Source organism: Momordica charantia (genome assembly GCF_013281855.1).
Source record: "Momordica charantia cultivar OHB3-1 chromosome 2 unlocalized genomic scaffold, Mcharantia_2.0 BLBB01000002.1, whole genome shotgun sequence".
Lineage (NCBI taxonomy): Eukaryota > Viridiplantae > Streptophyta > Magnoliopsida > Cucurbitales > Cucurbitaceae > Momordica > Momordica charantia.
The window spans coordinates 304,645-329,704 of NW_028275160.1; the positions used below are offsets into that span (position 1 = coordinate 304,645).

At 36.7% G+C, this 25,060-nt stretch overlaps 5 protein-coding genes across 11 annotated transcripts; 2 read left to right on the forward strand and 3 right to left on the reverse strand.

The window, feature by feature from the left end:
- Nucleotides 1-330: 330 nt before the first annotated feature.
- On the reverse strand, nucleotides 331-5,848 carry LOC111021204 (bZIP transcription factor (DUF630 and DUF632)). 2 transcript variants are annotated; one of them, XM_022298070.2, is made up of 6 exons: nucleotides 5,670-5,848; nucleotides 2,910-4,077; nucleotides 2,488-2,559; nucleotides 1,874-2,091; nucleotides 1,551-1,774; nucleotides 331-1,376 (listed from the first exon to the last, which is right to left on the reverse strand). In XM_022298070.2, the coding sequence occupies exons 2-6, from the start codon at nucleotides 4,015-4,017 to the stop codon at nucleotides 668-670; spliced, it is 2,331 nt and encodes a 776-aa protein (XP_022153762.1). In that variant the 5' UTR covers nucleotides 4,018-4,077; nucleotides 5,670-5,848; the 3' UTR covers nucleotides 331-667. The 2 variants fall into 2 exon arrangements, with proteins under 2 accessions (XP_022153762.1, XP_022153763.1); XM_022298071.2 differs by lacking the exon at nucleotides 5,670-5,848 and adding an exon at nucleotides 5,234-5,534.
- Nucleotides 5,849-6,757: 909 nt separating this feature from the next.
- On the reverse strand, nucleotides 6,758-11,594 carry EMB1379 (embryo defective 1379). Of its 5 annotated transcripts, none has more exons than XM_022298035.2 (8): nucleotides 11,485-11,563; nucleotides 11,247-11,369; nucleotides 10,507-10,703; nucleotides 9,582-9,662; nucleotides 8,430-8,657; nucleotides 8,120-8,197; nucleotides 7,795-8,024; nucleotides 7,040-7,367 (listed from the first exon to the last, which is right to left on the reverse strand). In XM_022298035.2, exons 2-8 carry the CDS (start codon nucleotides 11,359-11,361, stop codon nucleotides 7,304-7,306), a joined length of 993 nt encoding a protein of 330 aa, XP_022153727.1. In that variant the 5' UTR covers nucleotides 11,362-11,369; nucleotides 11,485-11,563; the 3' UTR covers nucleotides 7,040-7,303. The 5 variants fall into 5 exon arrangements, with proteins under 5 accessions (XP_087976623.1, XP_087976622.1, XP_022153727.1 ...); XM_022298034.2 differs by having other exon boundaries at nucleotides 7,041-7,367; nucleotides 11,247-11,384; nucleotides 11,485-11,594; XM_088120497.1 differs by lacking the exons at nucleotides 7,040-7,367; nucleotides 11,247-11,369; nucleotides 11,485-11,563 and adding exons at nucleotides 6,758-7,008; nucleotides 11,008-11,233.
- A 1,947-nt stretch (nucleotides 11,595-13,541) lies between these two features.
- Nucleotides 13,542-15,365, forward strand: UREF (urease accessory protein F). Its single transcript, XM_022298174.2, has 2 exons — nucleotides 13,542-13,697; nucleotides 14,487-15,365. The coding sequence occupies exon 2, from the start codon at nucleotides 14,511-14,513 to the stop codon at nucleotides 15,195-15,197; it is 687 nt and encodes a 228-aa protein (XP_022153866.1). The 5' UTR covers nucleotides 13,542-13,697; nucleotides 14,487-14,510; the 3' UTR covers nucleotides 15,198-15,365.
- Nucleotides 15,366-15,961: 596 nt separating this feature from the next.
- Nucleotides 15,962-21,111, forward strand: CDKC;1 (cyclin-dependent kinase C;1). Of its 2 annotated transcripts, none has more exons than XM_022298084.2 (13): nucleotides 15,962-16,188; nucleotides 16,335-16,484; nucleotides 17,464-17,545; nucleotides 17,847-17,937; nucleotides 18,036-18,065; nucleotides 18,229-18,338; nucleotides 18,427-18,499; nucleotides 18,587-18,707; nucleotides 18,868-18,985; nucleotides 19,349-19,488; nucleotides 19,586-19,643; nucleotides 19,855-19,925; nucleotides 20,016-21,111. In XM_022298084.2, the coding sequence occupies exons 2-13, from the start codon at nucleotides 16,375-16,377 to the stop codon at nucleotides 20,566-20,568; spliced, it is 1,557 nt and encodes a 518-aa protein (XP_022153776.1). In that variant the 5' UTR covers nucleotides 15,962-16,188; nucleotides 16,335-16,374; the 3' UTR covers nucleotides 20,569-21,111. The 2 variants fall into 2 exon arrangements, with proteins under 2 accessions (XP_022153776.1, XP_087976596.1); XM_088120470.1 differs by lacking the exon at nucleotides 15,962-16,188 and adding an exon at nucleotides 17,319-17,371 and having other exon boundaries at nucleotides 16,345-16,484.
- On the reverse strand, nucleotides 21,045-24,500 carry LOC111021216 (putative serine/threonine-protein kinase PBL3). Its single transcript, XM_022298085.2, has 6 exons — nucleotides 24,035-24,500; nucleotides 23,280-23,605; nucleotides 23,058-23,193; nucleotides 22,056-22,192; nucleotides 21,855-21,978; nucleotides 21,045-21,626 (listed from the first exon to the last, which is right to left on the reverse strand). Exons 1-6 carry the CDS (start codon nucleotides 24,093-24,095, stop codon nucleotides 21,253-21,255), a joined length of 1,158 nt encoding a protein of 385 aa, XP_022153777.1. The 5' UTR covers nucleotides 24,096-24,500; the 3' UTR covers nucleotides 21,045-21,252.
- Nucleotides 24,501-25,060: the final 560 nt, after the last annotated feature.

A 25,060-nucleotide genomic window follows, 5' to 3' on the forward strand; every position in this document is an offset into this window, starting at 1 on the left:
AGCAGTAAATACAACTAAATTTTTTATCAGTCATTGTTTTAAGTTATTTGAACAAATATATGTTATCTAACCACTTCCCTAAAAAAAAATATATTATCTATATATTATCCGTAGCTTAGATGCCATCTTAGCCTCCACGTGCTATCTACGTGCGGACAAGAAACGAGGAGAACTTTTCAATGCAACAACAACATGAAAGAACTACAGACCACTACTATTTATATAATAAATGTCCTCACTCATGATTGAAAATAATTAAATATTCATTAAATAAAAATTATATATAGTTGTATAAACTAATTAAAAAAATCCTATGCTCCACGTCTCATCTATGGCAAAGACCAGGAATCAAATTATAAAATAAAGTAATGGTTACAATTTATTGAAGTTTACGTTCATAGGGTGTACAGAGAACTATACAATGCTATGTATCTCTGCAAATTGACTCTATTTTGATGTATATATGCTGCTTGCATCAGCTCCTCCTTTATTTTCTGCTTCAATTTCAGGAAGGAAAAAAAAAGGAACAATTTACCATTCAATTTCCTTTATTATGTTCTTCTTCATATACAAATCCTGTGTCCCTCAATGACTCATCTCTAAAGCTTCACACATCTCCAATTCTCATAAACAAAACACGTGGAAGTTGGAACAATATCATCTTTTCTCATACCGACTGCTTTCCCAGTTTCTGGGATTTCCACGGATCGTAATTATTTTTCTCAGTTTGGATGGTCTCACCAAGTTCTGCATACATTTTCACTGAACACTCTGAAAACTCATTCAATTTTTCAAAGAACTTAACCAAGCTCGGTCTAAAATGATCAAAACCCTCCGGTTCTTCGTCCTTTAACAAAGACTCGTTCTCATTGTCAGCCTTGAAGGATGTCAAGATCGAAAGCTTCGTGCCTTTTCCTTTTCCTTTTCCCTTCTCCTTACCCTGGTTTTTCTCTTGATGTGGCAGAAAGCGGGTGGTTTCAGCTGCCAAGTCCTTTATCGAATCGACGACCTCCTTGGTAGGTAAACCATTAATCTTCTCCAACCAAGAACCACACGTAACGTATATAGGTGGAGGTCCATAAGTTCTGATTGATGGGGTTTGAACTTTCCTTTTTCCCCTGGATGATTTTTGAGGTAGAGACACACATTTCAGAAGCCACCCATCGATAGCTTGCAGATATGACTTCTGTGCTGAGATCCACTTCATAAAACTCGATGATAGGGATGTGAGTTCTGTTGCGAGATAAATGGTATTGTGCCTCCTAGTTTCCGACTGCATCGAGATTTTCATGTTGCCATGGTTGGACGCCGCTGCTTTGATGATCTGTAACTGAAGCTTGTGGCATTCGAACATCACTTCCCACATCCGACTTAACCTACCATTGTCCAAAAGATAACACCCATTCAAACATATCGGCATAGATTAATTACTACCAAAAATGAATGAAATGTGTATTAGGAACAAAAAAAAATGAAAAGAAAAATCAAGAGGCTGACTCTGTAGTGTATATTCTAATATGAATCTATGGTGGCAGCAAAAAGGAACTCACCCTTCAATCAACTCCTCAAGTTGTGGTTGGAGCTCCGTGTCCCGCAATTCTTCAATTTTCTTCGATATAGAATCTATTCTATGAACTCCCACTCTGATTCTGGAATGTAGATCCTTGATAATGGCTCGTGTTTTATCAATTTTTGGTAGACTCGCTTCTTGTGATTCTAAATGCCGTAGCATTTTACACTTAAGGTCATACTCTTTCCTCACCATCTCACTAGCCTGTAATTAACAAAACAAAACCAATTTTAAGGAATTACCTTGACATGCCAAGTAATTTCTGGTATCTAAAGCTGAATAAAATAGAAAGTTTGGCAGTACCTTAACTTCATCATGGAGCTTTTTTTCCCATGCATATAGCCTATCCAAGGTTGAAGCATGACTGCCTGAGTTCATGCAAAAATTCTCAAATAAGTTGCTAGAGTGGTCCTCAACATCCTCTTTCAAGTTTCCTCCTCCCAAAGGATTCCTGGAAGAAGACGAGCGTGACGATGCTGTCCTATGCCAAGTCAAGTACTTTGTTGCAGTTTGAACCGGCTCTAAGATAACACAAAGAAAGACAAATGATGAATGAAGTTATCATAGTGAATACTTACCTGGTAACAGGTTGAATATCGACTACATATGGGGTCACAGCTTATTAATACAGTAACATGTGCTGATAAAATATGTCAACTGAGTTCATACTGCATCCAAATGATTATAGAAAGGACTAGACCAGCATGATCCGAAATTAGTCGTACGCTCTGAGTTGGTTCAACATATACAAGTCAATGGCACAAAAGAACATAGAAAAATAAAGCCGCTTTTACATGCAACAAGTAAACTACTGAAGACTTAAACACTGCCCGTTTATTTGTTATCCAACTGAAGAGCTAGATATTTCATAAATCGGCTTAATTTATGATTTGTGAAGACCAAGAAGGTGGTTATACCTTCACGAACCACGGTTGGGTCCTCTCCACAGGAAAAGCAGGACCTCAACAATGTTGATGATAGTGATTGGCCTGCGGAGGGGAAATCAATCTAGTTAAGATGTTTCAACATGATATTTAATAGAATAACACTTTAGAACATCCAAATCCTTCATCAAGAGATGGGTCGTCTGGCTGCTCATTACACAATTGTTCCAAATAATTTAACTGCAACTTTGAAATAGTGAAAGAACCATACAAAATCACAAGGCACCACCATCACCCCATTAGGCAATAGGTAAACCCCCAACGATACCTTTCTAGTACAAGATAGATCATATTATCAATTAAGGGATCACAACCAAATCTAAGAACTTCACCTTAAGCTCAAACCTTTGAGTGTAACACACACACACACAAGTAGAGGGAGAGCAAGAAATTACTTTCTTTCCCAGGAAAAATTGGACGTATATGCAACTTATTTGCTTCAAGCATTCTTGGAACTTCTTTACCAGATTCAGAAGCTTTTACAAAAAGTTCTTCAATTTCTTTCATGCTTGAAAAGAAGTCCTTCGGAACAACTGTATTTTCAACACTGTCTTTCTTTACAGTTGCTTTACCAAAGCCAGTTGTAAATGGAACTACTGAAGACGTGGTTCTTAAAGGTGACAAACCAGGAGAGTGGTTCTTCTCCTGATTCACTAACTCAGGCTCCGAAGCTACACTTTTCATGGTATGCAAAGTAGGAGAGGTATTAACTGTATCATCATGTACCCTGTTAAAATTTTCAAAACTTCGCACCAGAGTTTCTGAAGCAGGTTCGTCATCAAACTCATCCTCAGAGTTTTGAGATTCCTCCCCTCCATGTAAAGAATCCTTCTCTTCTCTATCTCCACGTTCAGAATTTCCATCCTCTTCCTTTAAGTATCCTAAATCACCAGCATTTTCAAATTCAAACCCTCCGTTCATACCATTACCATCTTGAAAGGAAAAATCATGTTCATTTGAAGGGAAAAAGTAATCCCAAGTTCCTTCCTGAGGTACAGAAGAGCCTTCAAATGATAGTTTTTGGGGTCTTTCAGAGGATTGAGGTGCGGCATTTGGTGGAATGTCTGATGAGGTTATAGTCCCAATAACAGGTAAGGGCAATTTTTCTTCAACCTTGTTAGCAAAGCTACCCCTGAACTTCATATGATTTGCCTGAAACCGACTTGAAGGAGGAGGAGAAGGTGACGGAGAAAGATTACCAACAGTGTCCACATGTTGTGAGAAGGACGGAGAGGAAAATGAGAATTGGGATACAGACTTCTCAGTAAGGGCAAGGGGCTCAGGAGTTGCATTAGTGGAAGTGTACAAGGATGATTCTGCTGGAAGTTCAGGTTGTACAAAAATCTTGAGAGCAGTCCCTGTACATCTTAATGACTGAATGTATTCAGCATGGGCTGTAGCTAGTGAGCATCTTCCATGAAGGGCTTGCTTAACAAACTTCTTCCTTTCACGGCAAAGTCGAAGGGTCTTATCTTCCTCTACTTTAGAACTCGAGGCTCCCATGTCCGTAGACCTTACTGCTGGATATCCCTCTTAACACATAACTTGGATTCCATACTCATCCTGAAAATCAAAGTTAGGAATGATATACTAAGAAATCATCAAACAGCAAATAAAACTTAGCTGCATAAAGATGCAATATCTTTAAAATTATTTGCTTGAAATGTGTAACTGACATTAGCAGCCAATTTCTTGAAATTTTCATTCATCCCCACATTAAATCAACAGATGAAGAAGATGACAAAGAAACCACAATAAGTGTAGCAAAGAGAAGTAACGATCAACAACATCCCCTAACAAAAAAAAAAGACTATTCAAAGCAATTAGAATACTCCAAATTTTGAATTCAGAAACAAAATACAAACGAAATCCAATTCAACTATCTTGAAGTTTCTAAATGACTAATTGACAAATCTACTGATGCCCAAACAAAGTATTCATAACAGAAAGTATGAGAGAAACTCTCTTAGCTGACAAAATACTTTGCCCAATATCAGACAATTAAAAATCATGAAAGAAATGGAGACACCAAAAACTTGGAGTAAGAAGTAGCAAGTGAAATAAAAAAACGTGTACAGATATCATTTCGGAAAGGAGATAAACATACAAAAGAATAAATATCCCGGGAAAACACTGGAAAATAGATTGTAGGGTGTACACAAATCATTAGTTAAGATTAAAGTTCTAAATTGAAACTTTCAAGTAACAAAAGCAGCATTGTTGACCAATAACAATTTTTAATCCCGGGGGACAGAACAACTAAATCACAAAGGCAAACATATGGAAATGAAAAGAAGTGCTTAACTTTATAGATACATGTGGTTCTATGGAGGTGACAAGTGAGAGAACAAACGATGGAGAAAAGAGCTTCCTTCTTAAAGAAATTTCCATTCCCCCCTTGCAGAAAGTAAGAAATAAAGCAAAACAACAAGCAGAGTTCATAAAAGAGGGCAAGAATACTCGCCGACTTCAATTCAGACATTACGAAAGCAGTCTCTAACATCTAGAACATGAACTGCATGCATTGAGAATCAAATAGAATACAGGAGAACTCGGACTCAAATTCGCATAGAAAGCACGAATTGGAGGGAGAAAAGAAAAAGAGAGAGAGAAAAAGAAGAAAGAATTGAATGGAAAGGGGAGCCAGTAAAGACTAAAAAGTAGCGAACTAAAGATATGAGCCCTAAAAAGGAGAACATCAAGGGAAGAGATGAATCACCAGGAAGATTCAAGGGAGAGGCACCAGAATAAAAACAGAATCGTCCCAGAACGCGAAGGTTGTAACTCCGCAAATCATAACATTCAATCCAGGGGAACCAAAATAATTTACACAATAATAGATCAAATTCAAAGAGTGGGGGTATTAGTATTAGGCAACCGAGCCATTTTCGAGTTAAAACAGAAAGGAAAGAACCCAGAGTAACCAGAAGGCAACAGGAACCAGGCGAATGGATAAGATTGAGGACCACGAGAAACCCAAGCTCGCCGGCACCGTCAATTATGACACAAAATCAAGAACCGATCCAAAAATCAGAAACAAAGCGCGAGTTGCACGAAACAAAAGGAAAAAGGGTGGATCATAAAGGACCCAAAAAAGCAACAAATTTAAGTAAAAAGAAAAGAATTAGGAACAGCAATAGGAGTAGCGAGCATACCAGAACCAGAGTTTGCATCGAAAAGTTGGTAGTGGAGAAGAGAGGAGAAGAGAAGGGGCACATGGAGATGGTAGAATCATCATTCCATTGAGAGAAAGTATGGAGTTTTTACAGAGAGAAAGGAGAGGGTGAAACTGAGAGAATAGAATAAAACAATGAGGAATGTGAAGTAACCGCGACTGCGTCAGTGAGTCCATGCAAAAGCAAAACGGACATACAAATTCCGGAATTGGAGACTGGAGAGTGGAGCCCCCCGCCGTCCACCCTTTCTGTCAGATCAGATCCATTGGCGCGTCGTATCCACGCTTCACCTTTTTTCTTTTCTTATAATAATTTAATAATAACTTCTTATTATTCACCTACTTTTTTAAACTAATTTAATAACGCCAGGTTATAGTTGAAACAAATATACGATGAAATATTATTTCATTACATTTTTTAATCTTAAAGGTTGAGTTTAGTGTCTATCTTGTCCGAGATATTAAAAGAAATGTTTTTAGTTCCTAAATAATTAAGTTGACTGTTTCCACATTCTATCAAATATTTATTTTCATCATAGAGCTTTTTTCCCATGCAAATAGCCTATCACACTGCGAGTGAGAGGAGTAACAGAACATTATTTTCTTTCTTTTTTTCATCTTTTAAATTGTTGGTCATATGAGTCAAATAACTATATAGATTTCCTTTTTAAGTTTTAGGACTAGATAATACGAAGCTATTAAAATAGTGAAATAGAAAAAATTAGAAGGATGTGTTTATATAGACTATTAAATCCCACCAAACTATGAGTGTGTTGAAGAATTATATTATAGTTATGTTGAAGAATTATATTATAGTAAGCAATATTGCAATTAATAATAATAAGCGTATTTGTCAATTTAAATATAACTCAATTGATTGATATATGTACTAAGAAGTTAGTTTGAATCTCCGCACCTTCGTCTATTGTTGAACAAAAAATAGTGAATTTAATTTATCGAGAATATAGTACATGAGAAGGAGTTTATTCTTTTAAAAAAATAAGAATTCATATTTTATAATCATGTACGTTGGAGTCGGTTCAATACTATAATATAATTCATACTGAATGACAAAATGTTATGCAGAAATAGATAATAAAGAGTGGTCACACTCACAGCACAATAAAATATTCTTTGAATTGAGACTTTAGGTTGGATTCTGTTCTAAGAGAAAAGCAAAAAGGTTAGAAACAGAGGGTTGTAAAAATGACAGCAAACCACAGAATCTCAAACTAAGAACCCCACTTGTGCGCTGTGCCCTTTGCCCTTAGGAAAACAAAGCATCCCTTTGCCCCCAAAAAAAGAAAGAAAAAGCATCCCTTGCAAAATAAAAATAAGAAAAGAAAAGAAAACAAATCATCCACCCACATCATATCATCATATCATAAAACATAATGATTTACATAAACAAAACATCAATTCCATTACCAAAAGTTTACAGGCACCACTTTTCTCTCATGTCCTTGCTATTATGGCTTCGATAGATTGCTTTATTTTGTTTTCATTATCTAGACAAAGCTTAATATAGAAGCATTTGATTGTAATTAGGCATAAAATGTTTTATTCTATGGCCAAAGATGGGTGAAAACTAAACATGGTAGCTCTCTTGAACAGTCAAATTTTGTGCAGTGAATTGCATATCTTTGCATAATCCAGACACCATGGAACAGCACAGTTACTGTTGAATAAAAAGGCAACAGTTGAGGCTCTTTACTTCTAGGATATTGAACCTATTTATGCTCTAATTAATTCTTTGTTTGAAGAAACAATAACAATTCCGCTAGTGTTCAGAACCACCAAACTAACCATGCCGCAATAAGATAAATATTTACAATGGAACAGCTGGTTTCTTGCAGTTGCATGCATGGAGGACAAGAACTTTTTCTTTAGCCTTACGTTGTGTTATGCACTTTACATTCCGATCTTGTGTACGAGTAGTTCAAAAGCAACCCATTCAAAGAAATTTATATGGGGTGATAATTTTGACACAGGACATCAAAAACTGCAGTTGCTGCTCACTTTACAACTCCTAGACTATGATCCCTGAAACTATATTAAAATAAACAGTAACTCGTTCCTAATTTAAGGCACTCAAAATCACCTACCTCTGGCGGGCAGAACTTCGCGTTACTCTCCTTGTCTCTGGAGGAGGTTGGGAAGCACTGGCTCCATTTGAATCTGAATCCATGTCTATGTTCAATCTAGATTTCTTCCTTCTCTGTGATGATGACTGGCCTTGAGTGCGCCTATCTGGCTCATCCTCTTCTTCCTTGGACTCCATATTGGTTACTGTAGATCGCCATTTAGTGCCACAACCTGGGCAAGCCCTTTTACTCTGATAATAGTCAAATATAGAACTGTTAGGCACAAGAGAACTTGTAGATTAAAAATTTTAAACAGTGGGTTAAAAAGGCAGCCACATCATGTTACCTTTTTATTGGATAACATTTTCTTAAGGCAATACTGATGTACACGGACAGTGCAACCTTCATTATCGCACAACTCTGCCTGTGAATAACAAATCAAGCAAAGATATATGGAGCTTAAATCATGTTGAAATCCAAACAAATTGCGTGACCAACATAAAATCCTTTTCATCAAATGTTCAGGTTTTCCCATCAGTGTGGGGACTGGGGAAAATAATGCAGCATAAAGAATTGAGATAAAATGATGATCGACTGTATAGGAGCCTGCTCACTAGGGTAAATTATAGAATAGAAACAAAATGAAAGAACAGAACCTTCACTCCAGCCTCGTTGCACACTTCGCATGAAGGTATATCATTAGTGCGGAACCAACTTCGCAGATCAAGAAACGATCTGACACCCAGATTTACAAAACCATCAGGAGTGCAGTTAAGCCACTGATCCTGTGCAAGCTCAGCAATTGTTTTTTCCTTGAGAGATATTGAGAAATTCTTGAAAGCAGGTGGGATGACTTGAGACGACTGGGACCCCATATCCCCCAGCTGGCAGTAATAAAACAGTAATAATCAAATAATGCATGCGAAGATTATACAATAGGATCCTTAAATATGTGGAGAAGCAGACAACGGCATACAAATACAAGGAACAGGAAACTTCTGTCAATTCTCAACTTACCCACCATAGTGGCAAGCAAAACTCTTGCAACCAAATGATGTAGAATTTAAGAGTGGTCTTGGACTCTTAGTTTTAAATTTAACAAATGATATTAAAAATAAAATGAAAAACTCGGGAGTGCCTCTAAAGCAAATTTCATTCACCTCAAAGTTGAAGAGGCCACAAAGAAGTAAACGTATCAAGAAATACTTTAGTCATTAGACCACTGTCAGCCTTACAGCTCCCAGTATCCAAATTTGATTGATTAGATACGGGCCTTTACCATGTAGGCATGTACAAAACGCTTGTCACTCCATTCTCAATATCTAAAAATTTGTCGACGGATTCTTATATATATATGTATATATATATCTTATATATATATGTATATATATACATATATCCATAAGTGCCCAAGACAGTCTGCACACCCCTTGACTATTTTGACGGAAATTTATCATTGTTTCTATAACTAGCTAGGTGCTGAATAAAGATGTCACTTTTCAATGACTAGTAACCTTCTACAAGTGATATAATCTAAATATCAATCGATACTCTCGCAAACTCGTTCCAAAAAATTATTTTCTCCCAATAAACATGACAACTGTGAAGAATGTTCTTGTCAAGAGTACACTATATAACGTGGTGACTGGAATTAGTATTAATTATAACGCAAAAGACCAGAGATTCCAATTTCCGTTAAATATGCAGCTCACTTTGACAATAATGGGCTCAAAAGAATGCAAGCATCACACTTCAGTAGAATGGGCTAGAAAAAACGGTCGTATTGGTCAAAGATAAACGAGAGAAACCTGATTTTCCAACTGCAGATGAAGAGCAGCAATGTTGGATATTCCTCCTTGAGCAGATGGATCTTGTGCAATTGCTTCAACCTGACATACCCAAAGTTTTTATATGAAATACTACAACAACATCAACAAAACAAAAGAAAAGGTTCAGTTCATATATTATGAACACTAAATTATTAAAGAACACCAATACTTCTCATTTTCTATATTTCAATAAATGATGTAGCATGAACCCTAAGCAGTTAAAGCCACTAAACCCAAAGCAGCTAACAATCAAAGTTCCAAAGCAGATAGTCCTCACTGCTCACTCAGACTTCTCTCAGAGCTCTAGGGAGAATTGGCAAAGCCCTAAACTGATGAGTGAGTCTGTCTGTTGAGTGGGAATGTTTTACAACTTATAAACGAGTATGGGCTAATAACGATGAGAATAATCAATTAGTACTTGAGATTACAATATAAACATCATAAGAGATGAGAAAGCCATAACATATTTCAACAATATATTCATGTAGGTGCAAGCGCAAGATGGTTTCTTTGATAAGATGAATATATTTTGGAGGCTCTTGGTGGATACAATCTTCAAGGCTATTTGGTTCCAAAGGAAGCAGTTACCTTTTGAGAAAGCCTTCTCTATTCAACATGAGACTTCTGATAGAATTATCTATGGGTTTCTAGATGATGTACTCTCCTTAATAGCTCTATAACTATTCTTCTTTTGATATTCAAGAGGGAGTTTTTTGCAACTCTTTGGCTAATTGGTAGATTTCCTTGTATTTGTTCTAGTATAACTAAGAAGAGGATGAGAAGGTCATCCATATACATTCATAACTAATCCAGTGAAAATGGCAATGGTGACAGCTTAATCTATATATTACGGATGTTGAACGGTAATAAAGAAAGAAAGAAAGAAAAGACTGAAGAACCTCACAATGGCTTTGTAGAAGGCAATCTGTGGAACTGAATATTTTGTTCCCAGTTTGGATTGCTCGTCAGATACATTATTGACCAAGCCATAATAAACACGACCGTCATATTGGTTTCTGCAGCCTCTCAACTCAAACTGAGCAAAAGAAAGTGCTTTATTTATCGCCAGGAGGTAATTATTAAACAGCTGCTGGTCATTATCTGCACCAAAACAAATATCGAAATAAAAGTTTTCAGTAAAATGCATAAACGCAACAGTAGAGAGTGCCATCCATGGGCTAGTATGTGTATAGCCAAGGTACACACAAGTTGATCCGAACACTCACAGATATCCCAAAAAAATGTGTACATTATATCCCTGATAAACAATCAATTAAAAATATTCTTCTTTTACAATCGATTATGCTAATGATTAGGGAAAGAGAAAGGCGTGATGATAGGGAGGTGTATGCGGACTATAAGAATACAGATTATAACCTTTGGAAAAAGTAAAACAAAACATTACATTCTCTCTGAAGCAACCGCCGAAAGGGATGCCCATTCCGAACACGTACACTGATATGAACCCAGATGCAATTTCTTCCAGTATGAGGTTCATTAACATAAGATTTAGAAACCATTACATTGCAAATATTAAGAACACACTGCATTGTTTGTTAGACAAAATCGAGCAGGACTCCGTACCCTTAAATCATTACTTCCCAACTTGGATATCAAACGGGGAAAGTATAAATAATTTCAAACCTGGGCTCTTTCCAGTGATGCGCGTAAACATCAAATGAAACTGATCCTCTCTTAGTGGGCCGCGTGCGAGTAGCGCTTGAATGAGAGTATGATGTCTCCAACTCAGCTCTCGCATTTTGAACCCTAATTCAGGGTCAACTAATACTTGAAAAATTCAGACATTGTTGATTCTGTACAGAAATTTCAACCAAAACACAGAAGAGAAGAGTTTGTACACGAAGAGATTTCTGAGACTTACCCGGCAGTGAAGTTCCGCGAACGAGAGCCGCTTTCAAAAGGCGGGAAAGATTGCCATTTAACGATAAATATTATTCTGTGAAGTTTTTGGTTTCGGAATGGAACTTTTACAGGGTTACTTTTCAAAATGACTCGTGATTTCGATTTTTAGATAATTAACCTCCGTGTTAATAATATAATATTGGGTAATTTTAGACAAATAGTAATTAATGTTCTTTCCAAAAAATTGAGTAATTAATGTTTCATTGATTTTAAGGAAAGGTAAAAATAGTGGGACTATTGTAAATTTTGTTTATGCAGTATGATATATTTTAATTATATTTTTATCCTTAAAAGAAGTATAATTCAACGGTAATTGACATATATCTCCAATTAATAAATTGTGAGTTCGATAAAAAAAACTTCATTTTAATCCTCTATCATTGAGATGTATTAGGAAAAAATAAACAATTTCATTAGCTTCCCCCTTTGAAATGGAGATGAATTTATAATTTCATGAAAACAAAATCAAAGAATCTTCGTTGCATTTTTTTTTTTTTTGAGAAAAAATAAGTCTTCAATGCATTTGAAATAAAGTTGTATGGTTTGTGGGTAGGGGAACAAAATTTTGGGATATAAAGTCAAATATTGATTCCTCTTCTCGTGAACAGAAGATGTAAAAATTACATTAATAATGTCATATTTTGTCTGTCTCGAAATATTACATTATTAAATAGTAAAATACATTATTATTCCCAAAATTTTGCCGTCCTTCTGTTTACTACAATAACACGTGGTAGAAATTTAAACCTACGATATTTTGATCCGTGATACATATTTTAATTAATTAAATTATATTCATGTTCACAATTTTGACTATCGTTCATAGTCTATTTGTCTGCACATAAAAAAATATATATATTTTCCCTCATCTTTTGATCATAAGAATAATATAAATAATATTGTACTCTAATCTCCAAATTTTCTCCTATGCCATCAAACTATATAATGTTGTTTTAAACGTGATCAAATCATAAATCAATTTTAATGGTTCAAGATTAAAATTAAATTTTTTAAATGATAAGGGTATTACTAGAACATATACTAAAGTTTAAGGACGTAAATAAAATTTGAAAACTTTGTCATGCATTTCACTATTTTACAAGTCACTACCACGTTATCTTTTCCAGAAACATTGGCATTATGGTAGTTTTATAACAAAGTGTGTTAGAAGGTTAAAAAGTAAAAAATGAAATTTTTAGAAGTTTGAAGGTATTAATTATTATTGAAACTTGCACAAAAGCTAAGGGACATTTTGTGTACTTTGACCTTTTTAATTCAATTTAATGTACCATGCACTGTTTTTGTAGTTTTTTTTTTACTGCTCTTGGTTAAATTTCCTCTAGAATTATTAATATTTATTAATGGAACAAATTTAAAGTTTGATACTACAATACATGAAGGTAAAAATTGGAACGAATTTAAAGTATGCTACTACAATACGTGAAGGTAAAAATTAGAATAGACGAATAAGTTGTCAAATTAACTTGGATGAGACCATTACTACAATCTCAAGAGTTCCAAGCTCTTTTTTTATTGGTTTTTTTTTCTTAATCTACAATCTCAAGAATTAGGTCCATGGTTTTAAATATCGACGCTGACATTTCTATCGACATATTCATGTTTCTATGGGTTCGACATCGACATTTCTATTATAGTACAAGCAAATCGACAAAATATACAACATGTCACTAATATAGACATAATATTAATATTAATTATTTTTAACTAGTTTAGAAATAGAAAAATATTTATTTGTTAATTTAAATATTTTTTTACGATTTTTTTATTTTTCTAACTTTTATAGAAATATCCATCGACATTGATATTTTATCAATATTTTTATTGATATTTCCATGAAATTGAGCCCTCGATATTTTCACGAAATTGAACATTGATATTTCCATCGAATATTTAAACCGTCGTTAGATGTAGTATTTTATAATTTTATTTTTCGGATTGTTTGTTTCTGTTTTATGTTCCCATCCAGAAAAAAAAAAAGAAAATATATAAAATAAAAAATAAATAAAACCGCACATCTGTATAAAGATGCAGAATTCAGTCGGTCCCCTTCGACCATGGCGCCCATGGCGCCCTTCTTGACTGTCGACTTTGTTTTGACATTCGAAAGTTGTCTCATGGCAGTGGTGGATTTCAATTTTCTTTGCAATTAAGGTGAAGTCAGTTCCGTTTCCGCATTCCTGTTCAATTTCTTTTTTTCTCCTTTTTGTGGAAGAGTGCGGAGTGGAGTGGCATGCTTGCATCTGAATTATCCTAGGGTTTTTAGTATGAATTACTTCACCCTACTATTGAGTCCCGACTGCAACTTTTACTTATTTTTCATTGCCATCAATTGAGTTTCCTTCCAATATCTACGAGCGTGATTGAGTAATTGACATTTGATTCTTAAGCGAATTTTTGGTGATTCCAACACCCATTTTTCACATGCTATCCGATGTCCCACGAGCACTGTTGAACGTTCTCTTTTGTTTAGGCGAGATGAAATTTTTGGTAGTTTCCATTACAATTTTGACCCTCTTGACAAGAAACAAACCAATGATTCTCGAGTACCCAACACTCGAGTTTGTTCTGATTTTCAGCTGGTTCGAATCAAAGCGCAAACGCTTGGTTGGCTGGATTAATTGTGGTTACTCCCGAGATTCTTGCGTTTGGACATTTTCTGGATCCGTAACCTTGAGAAGAGAGAAGAGTAGTTAATTGGTGTGCCCATTTCTTGGTGAATCATTTGTATGTGTATATGTTCCTTCAAAAAATGTGATTGCTCGTTATTTGCTCATTATCTGAGAACTCTCCATTAACCGTCCTGAGTGTAATGTAAACATGTTGTGTAGTTGTCATTTGACAGATGAATTATAAGCCAGCCACTTAAAGCTTGAACTTGTTTGATCCTTTTCTTGACAGCTATCTTTAATGCAGTTGTGTTTTCACATTTATGTTTTGCAGGATACACAATAGTCCAGACTTAACATGGATGGCAAGCATTTGCAGTGGAACCAATGGCAGCTGCTTGATTCCGTTCTTCCTACTGGTGGCTTCGCCCACTCATTTGGTCTCGAGGCTGCAATACAAGCTCGCATTGTCTCACAACCAGAAGATCTCAAAACGTTTGTGATCCATGTGTTGGACAACACTGGAAGTTTGCTTCTTCCCTTTGTGCACTCAGCAACACTATCTCCTGATTTAGAAACTTGGCAGAAAAATGACAGATTATTGGATGCAATGTTGACTAATGAAGTTGGTCGGAAGGCATCCATTACGCAAGGGTCAGCTCTCATGAGAGTTGCAGCTGTAGTATTTTCCGAAATCCCATCTTTGAAAACGATGAGAGAAACCTTCTCAGGCACTGGGGCTGTTCCATTCCACCATGCTCCCATATTCGGGCTTATTTGCGGGCTACTTGGATGGGATAGTGCAATGTCGCAGAGGGCTTATCTGTTTATTACCATGAGAGATGTTATTTCTGCTGCAACAAGACTGAATTTAGTAGGACCTTTGGGTGCAGCTGTGTTGCAGCATCAGCTTGCGCTTGTTGCTGAAGACATACTGAAAAAATGGATGAACCGTCCTGTTGAAGAAGCTTGTCAATCGGTTCCTCTGTTAGAGACGGTACAGGGCTGCCACATGTACCTGTTTTCTAGACTGTTTTGTTCTTGAAAAGTATGAAAGCATGGAATTAGACTGATCCCTCCACTGATTTTGAGTCCCTTTTTTTCCCTGGTAAATGCTTGGTAATAGTCGTATTATGGGGTAATAGTGGCATGTGATCTTGTGTTCAAACTTTACATCGTTAATTTTTCAATTGATATCGATAATTTCCAATCATTTACCAGGGATGGGGACTTTTATCCTGTTGGATAAAAAAAATAAATTATATAGCATAGTTCAAATAGATACATCACCTATACCATCTTAAAAGTTGATTGTTCCATATTTTATCCCTGCTGTGGTTGAACTAAAAAAAATATTAATCCTTAAATTATGATCAGGATGATAGTTTCGTTATTACACATAGTTGAGAATATATTAGAAGAAAGAAGAGCCAACAACTTTAATCTTTTTACTTGGTTGATGATGTTAGGTTCAAATAAATAGTTGTCACATTTAACGTGAAGTTTTCACAATAGGTAAATTCAAAGTCAAACACAGAAGTGCATAATTTTTCTTTTAGTTTAACCTGAATTATGCTCAAATTAACTCGGGTAGTATATTTCAATACAAAGAGTAAAATAAGTTAAAAATTAAACCATATTAGTAAAACAATTCAAGATTATCACATGGGAATTTTATAAGCTTATTTAAAATTTAATTTAAAAGAAAAAAAAAAGATCCCTTTTTTTATTTTAGAATTTCGTATAGAAAAAAAAAATCCCTTAAAAAGTAGAACTAAAAAAGAAAGTATAATCTATTCGACGAGAGAGTTATTTTAGTTTTTTCGAGCATAGACTATAGAAGAAGAAAAATCGACGTTAAAAGTTGAAACCCTTGAATCTTCGGTTCCAAGACTGCCATACCCATATACGCATATCGACTCTCCCCACTCTTCTGTATTATCCAATCTCTGCTGCGTACGAAACTGTTTCGAATCGCCTTTAATCTGCACCTCTCCGGCTACTCCCTTCACTCCAAACCCTAATTTCAAATCCAGGTGATTTCTCCTATTTCTTTTTGTTCTTCCTGAATTTTGGTTCCAAGTCCCCTCTTTAACTTTCTAGTTGAAAGGATTCGCGTTATCGCTTATTTTCAACGCTTTAACGTTACATTCAAATGGCTGATTGTTCGATCCCGCATTAGGGTCTTCCGGGGAAGGAGAACACGCGTGCAAGGGAAGACCATGGCTGTAACAGCCCCAGGGCAGCTCAACGTTAACGAGTCCCCATCGTGGGGATCTAGAAGTGTCGACTGCTTTGAAAAATTGGAGCAGATTGGCGAAGGCACTTATGGGTTCGCTATTTGTGCCTATACCCTCCCCCCTTCTCCCGCCTTATTTTAAATATTTGCTGCGGTAGTTGTTGCTTGTTGGATTTGGGGATTTTTCCATGCGGTTGTTTTCGTGTTATGACCTCATTAGTCGATAACATACTGTTTTGCCGTTTCTTTTTCTTTTCTTTTTATATGTATTTACTCATATACTCCTCTAAGCTTACATGGATGGGAATTTATCGGGAATTCACGTGTATCAGAATTTGAGTTATCAATTTCAAACAGAACCAAACTGAAGCTTGTAGCAATTGTTGTTCTCAGTGTCCCTTGTCAAATTGTCTGCTTTCCTCGTGTGGGTGAATATTTTTAATTGTATTTTCTGTGAACTAATGTTTCTAGTCGAAGAATATGAGAAAAATGCATGTTGGGAAAGTTGTTGCGGCAGATTTTAACCGAAGTCCGTTACACCATTCCATTTATGTATTCTGGTGTCTTTTTAACCTCTATTTCTTAGATTGAATACCGTGAAAGAATGTTACGACACAGAAAGATAGATAATGGCCATTAACGAAAACATTAAGAATCTTTTAACAAACACCAAACTGCATTGCTTTATTGAGCACTGAAAGCGTGGTGAAACTATTTAAATAAGTTCCCATTAATGAACTGAAATCACATGGATTTGAAAAAACATGGGTAATGATGGTCCTCGTAGCCCCTATTTATGTCCAATTCCATTACTACTTTGGACATAGCTTATGCTCTAGGCGTGCAGCAATCTACTCTAAGGTGGGCTCCTCACTTTGATATGATTTATATGCATGCTTCTGACTAATTTAGTGTTCATGGTAATAGGAGAAGTTTCTCTCACCTTGTGTCATAGATTTCTAATCACTCTTCTGCTCCAGGTTGATGATAGTTTATTTCTCATTGTTATTTATATATCAATTTAGTTGCTGATGATGTATGTATTAATTTGTACCCATGTCCTTTTGCACAGGCAAGTTTATATGGCCAGAGAGTTAAAAACAGGTGAAATTGTTGCACTGAAGAAAATACGAATGGATAATGAGAGAGAGGGGGTATGCTTCTCATTCACTTGTTTTTTTTCACCACCTGACTGACTTGGGTAGTTTATGTTTATTTGCAAGCACTGTAGTTACCCCTGCCATTATATGAGAATGCTAGAGTTTCCAGTGCTGGCTATCAACTTGAAAGTTTAAAAATTTGTATGATCACTCACATTTAAGTCGAAGCCTTAAGATGCTCTTTTACAGACAATGTAACAGTACCTGCCATGGAGAATATTCTGTTAGTGTTATGCTCCCATTTAAGATAGAAGCGTGTTCTGTGACGTAACGCTCAATTCATTTGTCCGTGTAGTTTCCTATTACTGCCATACGAGAAATCAAAATTCTAAAGAAGCTCCATCATGAAAATGTAATCAAGTTGAAAGAGATTGTGACATCTCCAGGTATCATTTTAACATTTCATTACTTTTGTTGTGACCTATGCTATGTGGTTTTTTTCTTTGTTTTTCTTGTTTTATAAAATTCGGTTGTGTTTTCTCAGGTCCCGAGAAGGATGAACAAGGGAAGCCAGGCATGTTCTCTGTTGTAATTTGCAGCATTAGCCTTCAATGCTACATAACTGTCCTTTTCATTTTTGTAGAATTTAGTTGCATCACCAAACCTTCCTTTTTAAATTGAAGTAAAGAATGTATAGCATGAATTTCTTATTCTATAGCTATTACATGGATCTGCAGATGGTAACAAGTACAAAGGTGGCATCTACATGGTTTTTGAGTACATGGACCACGATTTGACGGGTCTTGCTGATCGTCCAGGGATGAGATTTTCAGTTCCCCAAATTAAGGTATTAACAAAGGATGCAGGCGTCCTTTTTCTTGTTCAATAACTCCTTTGGTGTATGAGAATTATTGGGGCGTGTCTTTTTTGGACAGTGCTACATGAAGCAGCTTCTCACAGGGCTTCATTATTGTCATGTAAATCAAGTACTGCATAGAGATATAAAAGGTAATTAAAAAGCCACCATTCATGAATATCCCTTCTTTCTGATTCTTTCTTGCAGCCTAGTTTATTGTTTCAATTTATGTGCTTCAGGCTCAAATCTGCTTATTGACAATGAAGGAAATCTGAAGCTTGCAGATTTTGGGCTTGCACGATCATTTTCTAATGATCATAATGCAAATCTAACCAATCGTGTAATTACCTTATGGTACAGGTATTTGGCTCTTTTTATCAAGAAAAGCTTGAATTTAATTTGAAAAAACTTCCTCTTGTCATAATCTGTATATAGTTTCTCCTTTCAATAATTGAGAAGTACGAACTGAAAATAAAAAGGATTTTGGATGCACTTAGTTTTGATTATCATTGATTTACAGACCTCCTGAATTGCTGCTTGGGTCAACAAAATATGGTCCAGCAGTCGACATGTGGTCCGTTGGTTGTATATTTGCAGAGCTTCTACATGGGAAGCCAATATTCCCCGGCAAGGATGAGGTAAGGGCTTTCCCGTGGAATCTTTATGCTTAAAGTAAAGAAAGGATATGATTGAACATGTCTGTCAAAAAAACATAAGAATGTGAAAAATTTTGTGCATAAAAGGATATACAGGACTGGCTAAGTTAATTTTTTTGTCATCTATCTTCTTGGAATGGAGAATCAAAACAGGTAAACAATGCTTCATTCAAATGGGTGAAAAAACTTCGGGTAACTTCTTTATCAATGCACGTAGAAGTATAATGTGTCTCAACCGCTCAAAAAAAAAAAACATTAGAGTTGAAAACCTTGTATTGTCAAAGTTTGTATGAGTTTGTTTGAACAGGCATTCTTTCTCATAGGACTTTTTGTTATTTATTGTAGCCGGAGCAGTTAAATAAGATCTTTGAGCTATGCGGTGCTCCGGATGAAGTTAATTGGCCTGGGGTTTCTAAAATCCCTTGGTACAACAATTTCAAGCCCACAAGGCCGATGAAGAGACGTATAAGAGAAGTTTTCAGGCAGTAAGTTCAGAAGTGCTGTATCTTTGCAGTGCATTGCAGTTTGTAGTGCGTCAACCTAATAGTTTTGTTTATGGCTTCGATATTTTGCCGTTTGTAGTTTTGATCGTCATGCTTTAGAACTGTTGGAGAAGATGCTAACGCTCGATCCTTCTCAGGTATCTGTTTGATTGATGTATCTGTTCTTTATCTTTTTCTCCATATATTGACTGTCTTTAGCTCAATATGATTTTGCCCATTATGTTTCATTTTGGGGGGGTTGGGAACCGGTGATTCAAATATAGCCTCGTATGTGTTGTTACTTAATCCATATTCTGGATTTCTTAATCTGCATTTGACTCTCATGCCTCTGTTTCATCATATACATAGAGGATATCTGCCAAGGATGCGCTAGATGCGGAGTATTTTTGGACGGATCCATTACCTTGTGATCCTAAAAGGTAAGTATTATTTATTTGACTTCTGTATTTGATGTTACGTAATTCCCGTTTAATCTTCAATGCATATCTAAATACTTTCTTCATATCCAGTTTACCCAAGTATGAATCATCACATGAGTTCCAGACAAAGAAGAAGCGCCAACAGCAACGGCAACATGAAGAAACTGCAAAGCGACAGAAGTTGCAACACCCACAGCATGCACGCCTTCCACCAATTCAGCAGTCGGGGCAAGCACACGGGCAGATGCGACCGGTACCTAACCAGCCTATTCATGGATCTCAACCGCCAGTTGCTGCGGGGCCTAGCCATCATTTTGGGAAGCCTCGTGGACCGCCAGGTCCTGGTAGGTATCCTTCAGGTGGAAATCCTCCCTCTGGATACAACCACCCAAGTCGTGGTGGTCAAGGTGGGGGTGGTTATGGTAATGCACAATATGCTCAAGGACGAGGTGCACCCTATGGTTCTGGTAACATGTCCGCTGCTGGTCCTCGAGGCGGGGGTGGGGGTGGAGGTGGTGGTGCCTATGGCGTTGGAGCTCCAAATTACACACAGAATGGTCCATATGCCGGTAGTTCTGGTACTGGCCGTGGCTCCAATGTGATGGGTGGAAACCGAAACCAGCAATACGGGTGGCAACAGTAACGACATGATAGTAGTAATCTGCATTCGACTCTTGAGAAGTACGCAGTTGATCAAACATGCACTGGTTCTTTTTGGCTTGTACCCACGTACTATAATTTTCCTGCCAGAAATGATTGGTCAGTTTCAATTTGCATACAATTGGTTAGAGAAAAGCCTCGAAGGTGCTTTTAAGCTCGAGCTGCTGGTGAAAAAAATTTCTTGTATGCGCGCATGGATTGGCATTTTCTTGTAATCTATCTTTCCTTGCGATGTTCTATGAACAGTTTGAGTCCTGTGCTGCCTAGCAATTGTGATCAGGTAGTAATAGCAAATTGTCTGCAAAAATATTCTTTGTTCCTGGAAAGATTGAACCCTCCGGGAAATGAGAAACCAGTTAGTATGGAGAAAGGCGAAAAATGTGCAATACCTATTAGCAACCGTTCTCCTTTTTTATTTATAGTTTCAGTAGTTGTCATGTTTATTAAACACTCAGAATGTAAGTGAATACTGCTATATACGCATGAAATATGAATCTTGGTTCATGCAAAGGGAATCTTTTTGACAGTTTCTGTAAATGCAGCAATTACATTTTCTAGTGCGTGAATGCTACTTGAAATATCCACAAAACTTGTTCTTCTTGCCCATGCCCATGCTCATGCAGGTTGCTGGCAGAGAAATCAAATCAAACCATCGAGGGAAACATCACTATTGACGTGCAGTGGGAAGAGTGGGTTCGATGCGATTAGCGTCCGGGGTCCTCAGAACATCCTTTGCGGTGTGCAGTTGTTCTAATTTGTCAAGAACATCAACCATGGATGGCCTATTTTTGGAATCCGTATGGAGGCAATTAAGAGCAAGCAAAGCTGCGGCTTGAGCTTCTTTTCTCGAATATTGACCACCCAGCCTTGTATCCATTATCCTCAACACTCGCCTACTGTCGCTTAGGAACGGTTTCCCCCAATCAACTAGTGTTTCTTCCACTCTCCCAACTTTCTCGTGGTCCAATGCACGTCTGCCTGTAAGCAGTTCTAGCAAAACAACTCCAAAGCTGTATACATCACTCTTCGGACTCAAGTGGCCTGTTTTAGGCAGAAGGCGGAGTAAGAGACTAATGCAGAATTCCTATAATAACTTATCATTTCCTAAACAATAATATCTTTGTTCTAGTCTAGAGAGGGACAATAAATACGGCCCTACGTGAGCAAAGAAGAATTGATAGATGTGTAACTATTCAATTTCTTCTCTTACTTGACATGCTTTTATGGATCAGGAAACAATAAAGGATTAATAAACGAAATCTAACCAACCTGTTGCTACATATTCTGGGGCAGCATAGCCTCGGGTACCCATTACCCGGGTCGAAACATGAGTCTTGTCTCCCGTGGGACCCTCCCTTGCCAAGCCAAAATCTGAGAGTTTTGCATTGAATTCCTAAAGAGGAAGGAGGCGGAGAGAGATGAGTATCTTCAGTGGGGATGTTTTTCCCTTAATAAGACAAAGTTACTTACTGAGTCAAGCAGAATGTTGGAAGCCTTCAAATCACGGTATATAACGTTAGGTTCAAAACTGTGTAAGAATGCTAATCCTCGTGCCACATCAACTGCAATGTTCATTCGAACACGCCAAGTAATAGGTGTAACACCTTCTGTAAAGACAGAATGGCCAGTATCATTATGAATTCATAGGGCAAAATATTGCAACAACATATGAAACTTATTCAAAATTAAAAAAGCATTATGCAAACGCTTGTACTTCTCCAAAGCAAGAAATCATAGTCTAGAGGAAAATGGTTGTAACTAAAGGAATTAAACAACTATCATTTTAACTCCCTCAAGAGTAAACCTGCCAGGAGGACTACTTCTACTTTGTATCCGTTCTCAGATATGGTTTCATATTTGTAAATGCTTTGATAAAAAGAAAAAAACACCTTCAATATCAGAATAAATCACTGTATTCAAATAGAACGTTCCTGCATGTATGTTCTTTCTTAACGAAATCGTCTTACAACTAGCTTCCTTTTAATGCGTCCAATCACGAGAAGCATCAATTGTTCAAATCCTGCTAATTGAGTAACACAATTTGTTATCCAATGACAGTAGGAAACAGTTCCCATCTAGTCTTATCTGCTTGTGGCCCAATTTTACTGAAAACAGCATAATTCGCTGTCTTATAACTTGGGAATTGGTTAAAGGGGTACTCGAGTTATTTACAGCCCAAGGATCACTTAGATGTTTCCACTTTAAAAGCCAACTCCTATAAGAAATTACTTTCTTCATTTTCCTACACATTCTGGATAGACAATGCTTCTATTTCGCAAGTATCTTAAATTGAATTCCTTATACCATTTTTAATTTTTAATATGCTCGATTTAAATCGCTAAAGGTTGGGGGAAATCATAAATTGAATAGAAATGAGGCAAGAGCTTAAAACTTGAATAAGAGAAGAAAGTTGTTGAAATAAAGAACAAAGGCATAAACTCGAAAATTAGGAGTCTGTTATCGGATACTAACTTCTAAACAAATGATTTTCCAGACTTCCCCTTGGCATAAACTCATAAACTAGAAGTCTGTTATCGGATTCTGAGCAATACCCAATGAGCCTGACAAGATTTTCATGGCGAAGCAGGCCCAGATAGTTAACTTCCGCCTGAAAATGTTGAAATGAAAACGAGGTTAAGGTGAATTAATTGGAAAACAGATTATGATTGATGACAGGGTTCATAGTTTACGTACAAGCCATTCCTTGTAGCCTTGAAGGCTCTCGCGCTTGAGTCTCTTGACGGCTACTACAATTCCGGTTCCGGGTTTAGTAGGAACATAAGTGTGCTCATCAATCCATCCTTTAAAAACACATCCAAACCCTCCCTCGCCAAGTAGACTTTCACTCCGAAAGTTCTTGGTGGCATTCTTCAGATCATTGTAGCTAAAAGACTTGACAGCACAGGCGCCAGATTGATCGAATTTTGGTTTGACGAAAGACGCACTAGATGTAAAACTTAAAGTTTTAAGACTAGAGTTCGTCGATTCCACGTTCGACTTGCTATTTGGGTCATCACCTCCTGCCGGGAAAATAAAAGAACTGAGGAAATCCAAAAACGAAAAACAATAAATTCGGCTAAACTTTGCCACCCCCCTGCTTGAACCTCGTCGCTATAAATGGCAATGTACTCGCAATCAGCAACGGACTTGATAGCAGCAGGCTTTATGAAATAACTATAAGGGCCAAATTAAAACGGCACGGAGATCTCAAAATTGACAACAATGGTTCCGATAGAGAATTGCTAGGCCAATACACATCCCACGATCAGCACAGAAATCCTGAGTGGTCGCAACTCAACACGAAAACACTCGTTTCTCCCTCAACTTGAAGCTAATAACTCGTAACTAGATCATGACCAGCACAACGATCTAGTGATCGTGGACAGCTTATGAAAATTTAAAATAGTTAAAAAGAAAAAGAGGATGAGAGAGAGGGAGAGAGGGTTCACCGGAAACAATGCTTGAAGAAGCATGAGCGAGCTTGGCAGGTTTGGCGCAGCAGATTCCCATGATGGCAACAGAGGAGGAGACGAATGAAGGGGAAAGAGTTGGGAAACCGGAAGGATGGAAGCGGCAGAAAGGTCAACAGACATATATAATAAACACTCCATAAAGAAGAGAAGAGTGTGATCCTGTTCCATCATCTTCTCAGCTTTCCATCTTTGGTTCTCAGTCAACGAAAGAATTCAACGTTTGAATCACTCAAACCCACGATCTCCATCTTCTCTCAATCCTAAAAAAATCAAAGACGGCCGATCACAAAGCAATAATCAGCATTGAAAAATTCAAACCCTGGGCCTTGGCGGCAGCGGTCCGCTCACGGCACCAACTCAACTTCAACTTCTCCATTTTACTCTCACTCTCCCATCGCCATCAAGCCCTAATCTCTTTCCCTTTCACAATAGATCCATTATCCACTCTGAGTTGGACATGACCGTATATCCATCATTAAGAGCTCCTTTTATATGAATCTTTTTCTTTATATCTTACATTACAATCTTGATGCCTTTTCTCTAATAAATCCTAAATGTTATAAATAAATAAATAAATAAATAAAACAACCATTTGTCTTTTCTTTTTTGATAAAATTTTTAATACCTTTTAGCTTGAGAATTTTGTTTCCTACAACTCTTCATGTGCATGTTTCATTTATGTTAAATAACTTACAAAAACGACAATAACAAAAGTAGTATTTTATAAAAGTCTTTGGGTCAAGACAAAATGATTACTAAGTTTTTTTTTTCTTTTAATCTAATTAGACCATTTAATTGGTCAAAGAAGTACTCGTAAAAATGACAATCTATCGACAAGTAAAAATTCATCTTTGCACCCAAATTTGATTCAAGTGGTTTACCATGATCCTTCATTTTAATAATGGTAGATTCAAATCTCCTCTCCTCATTTATATTAAAATATTTTTAAAAAATAATAATAATAAATTTCGAATCGAATAAAATAGAACTGGATCCGTATCA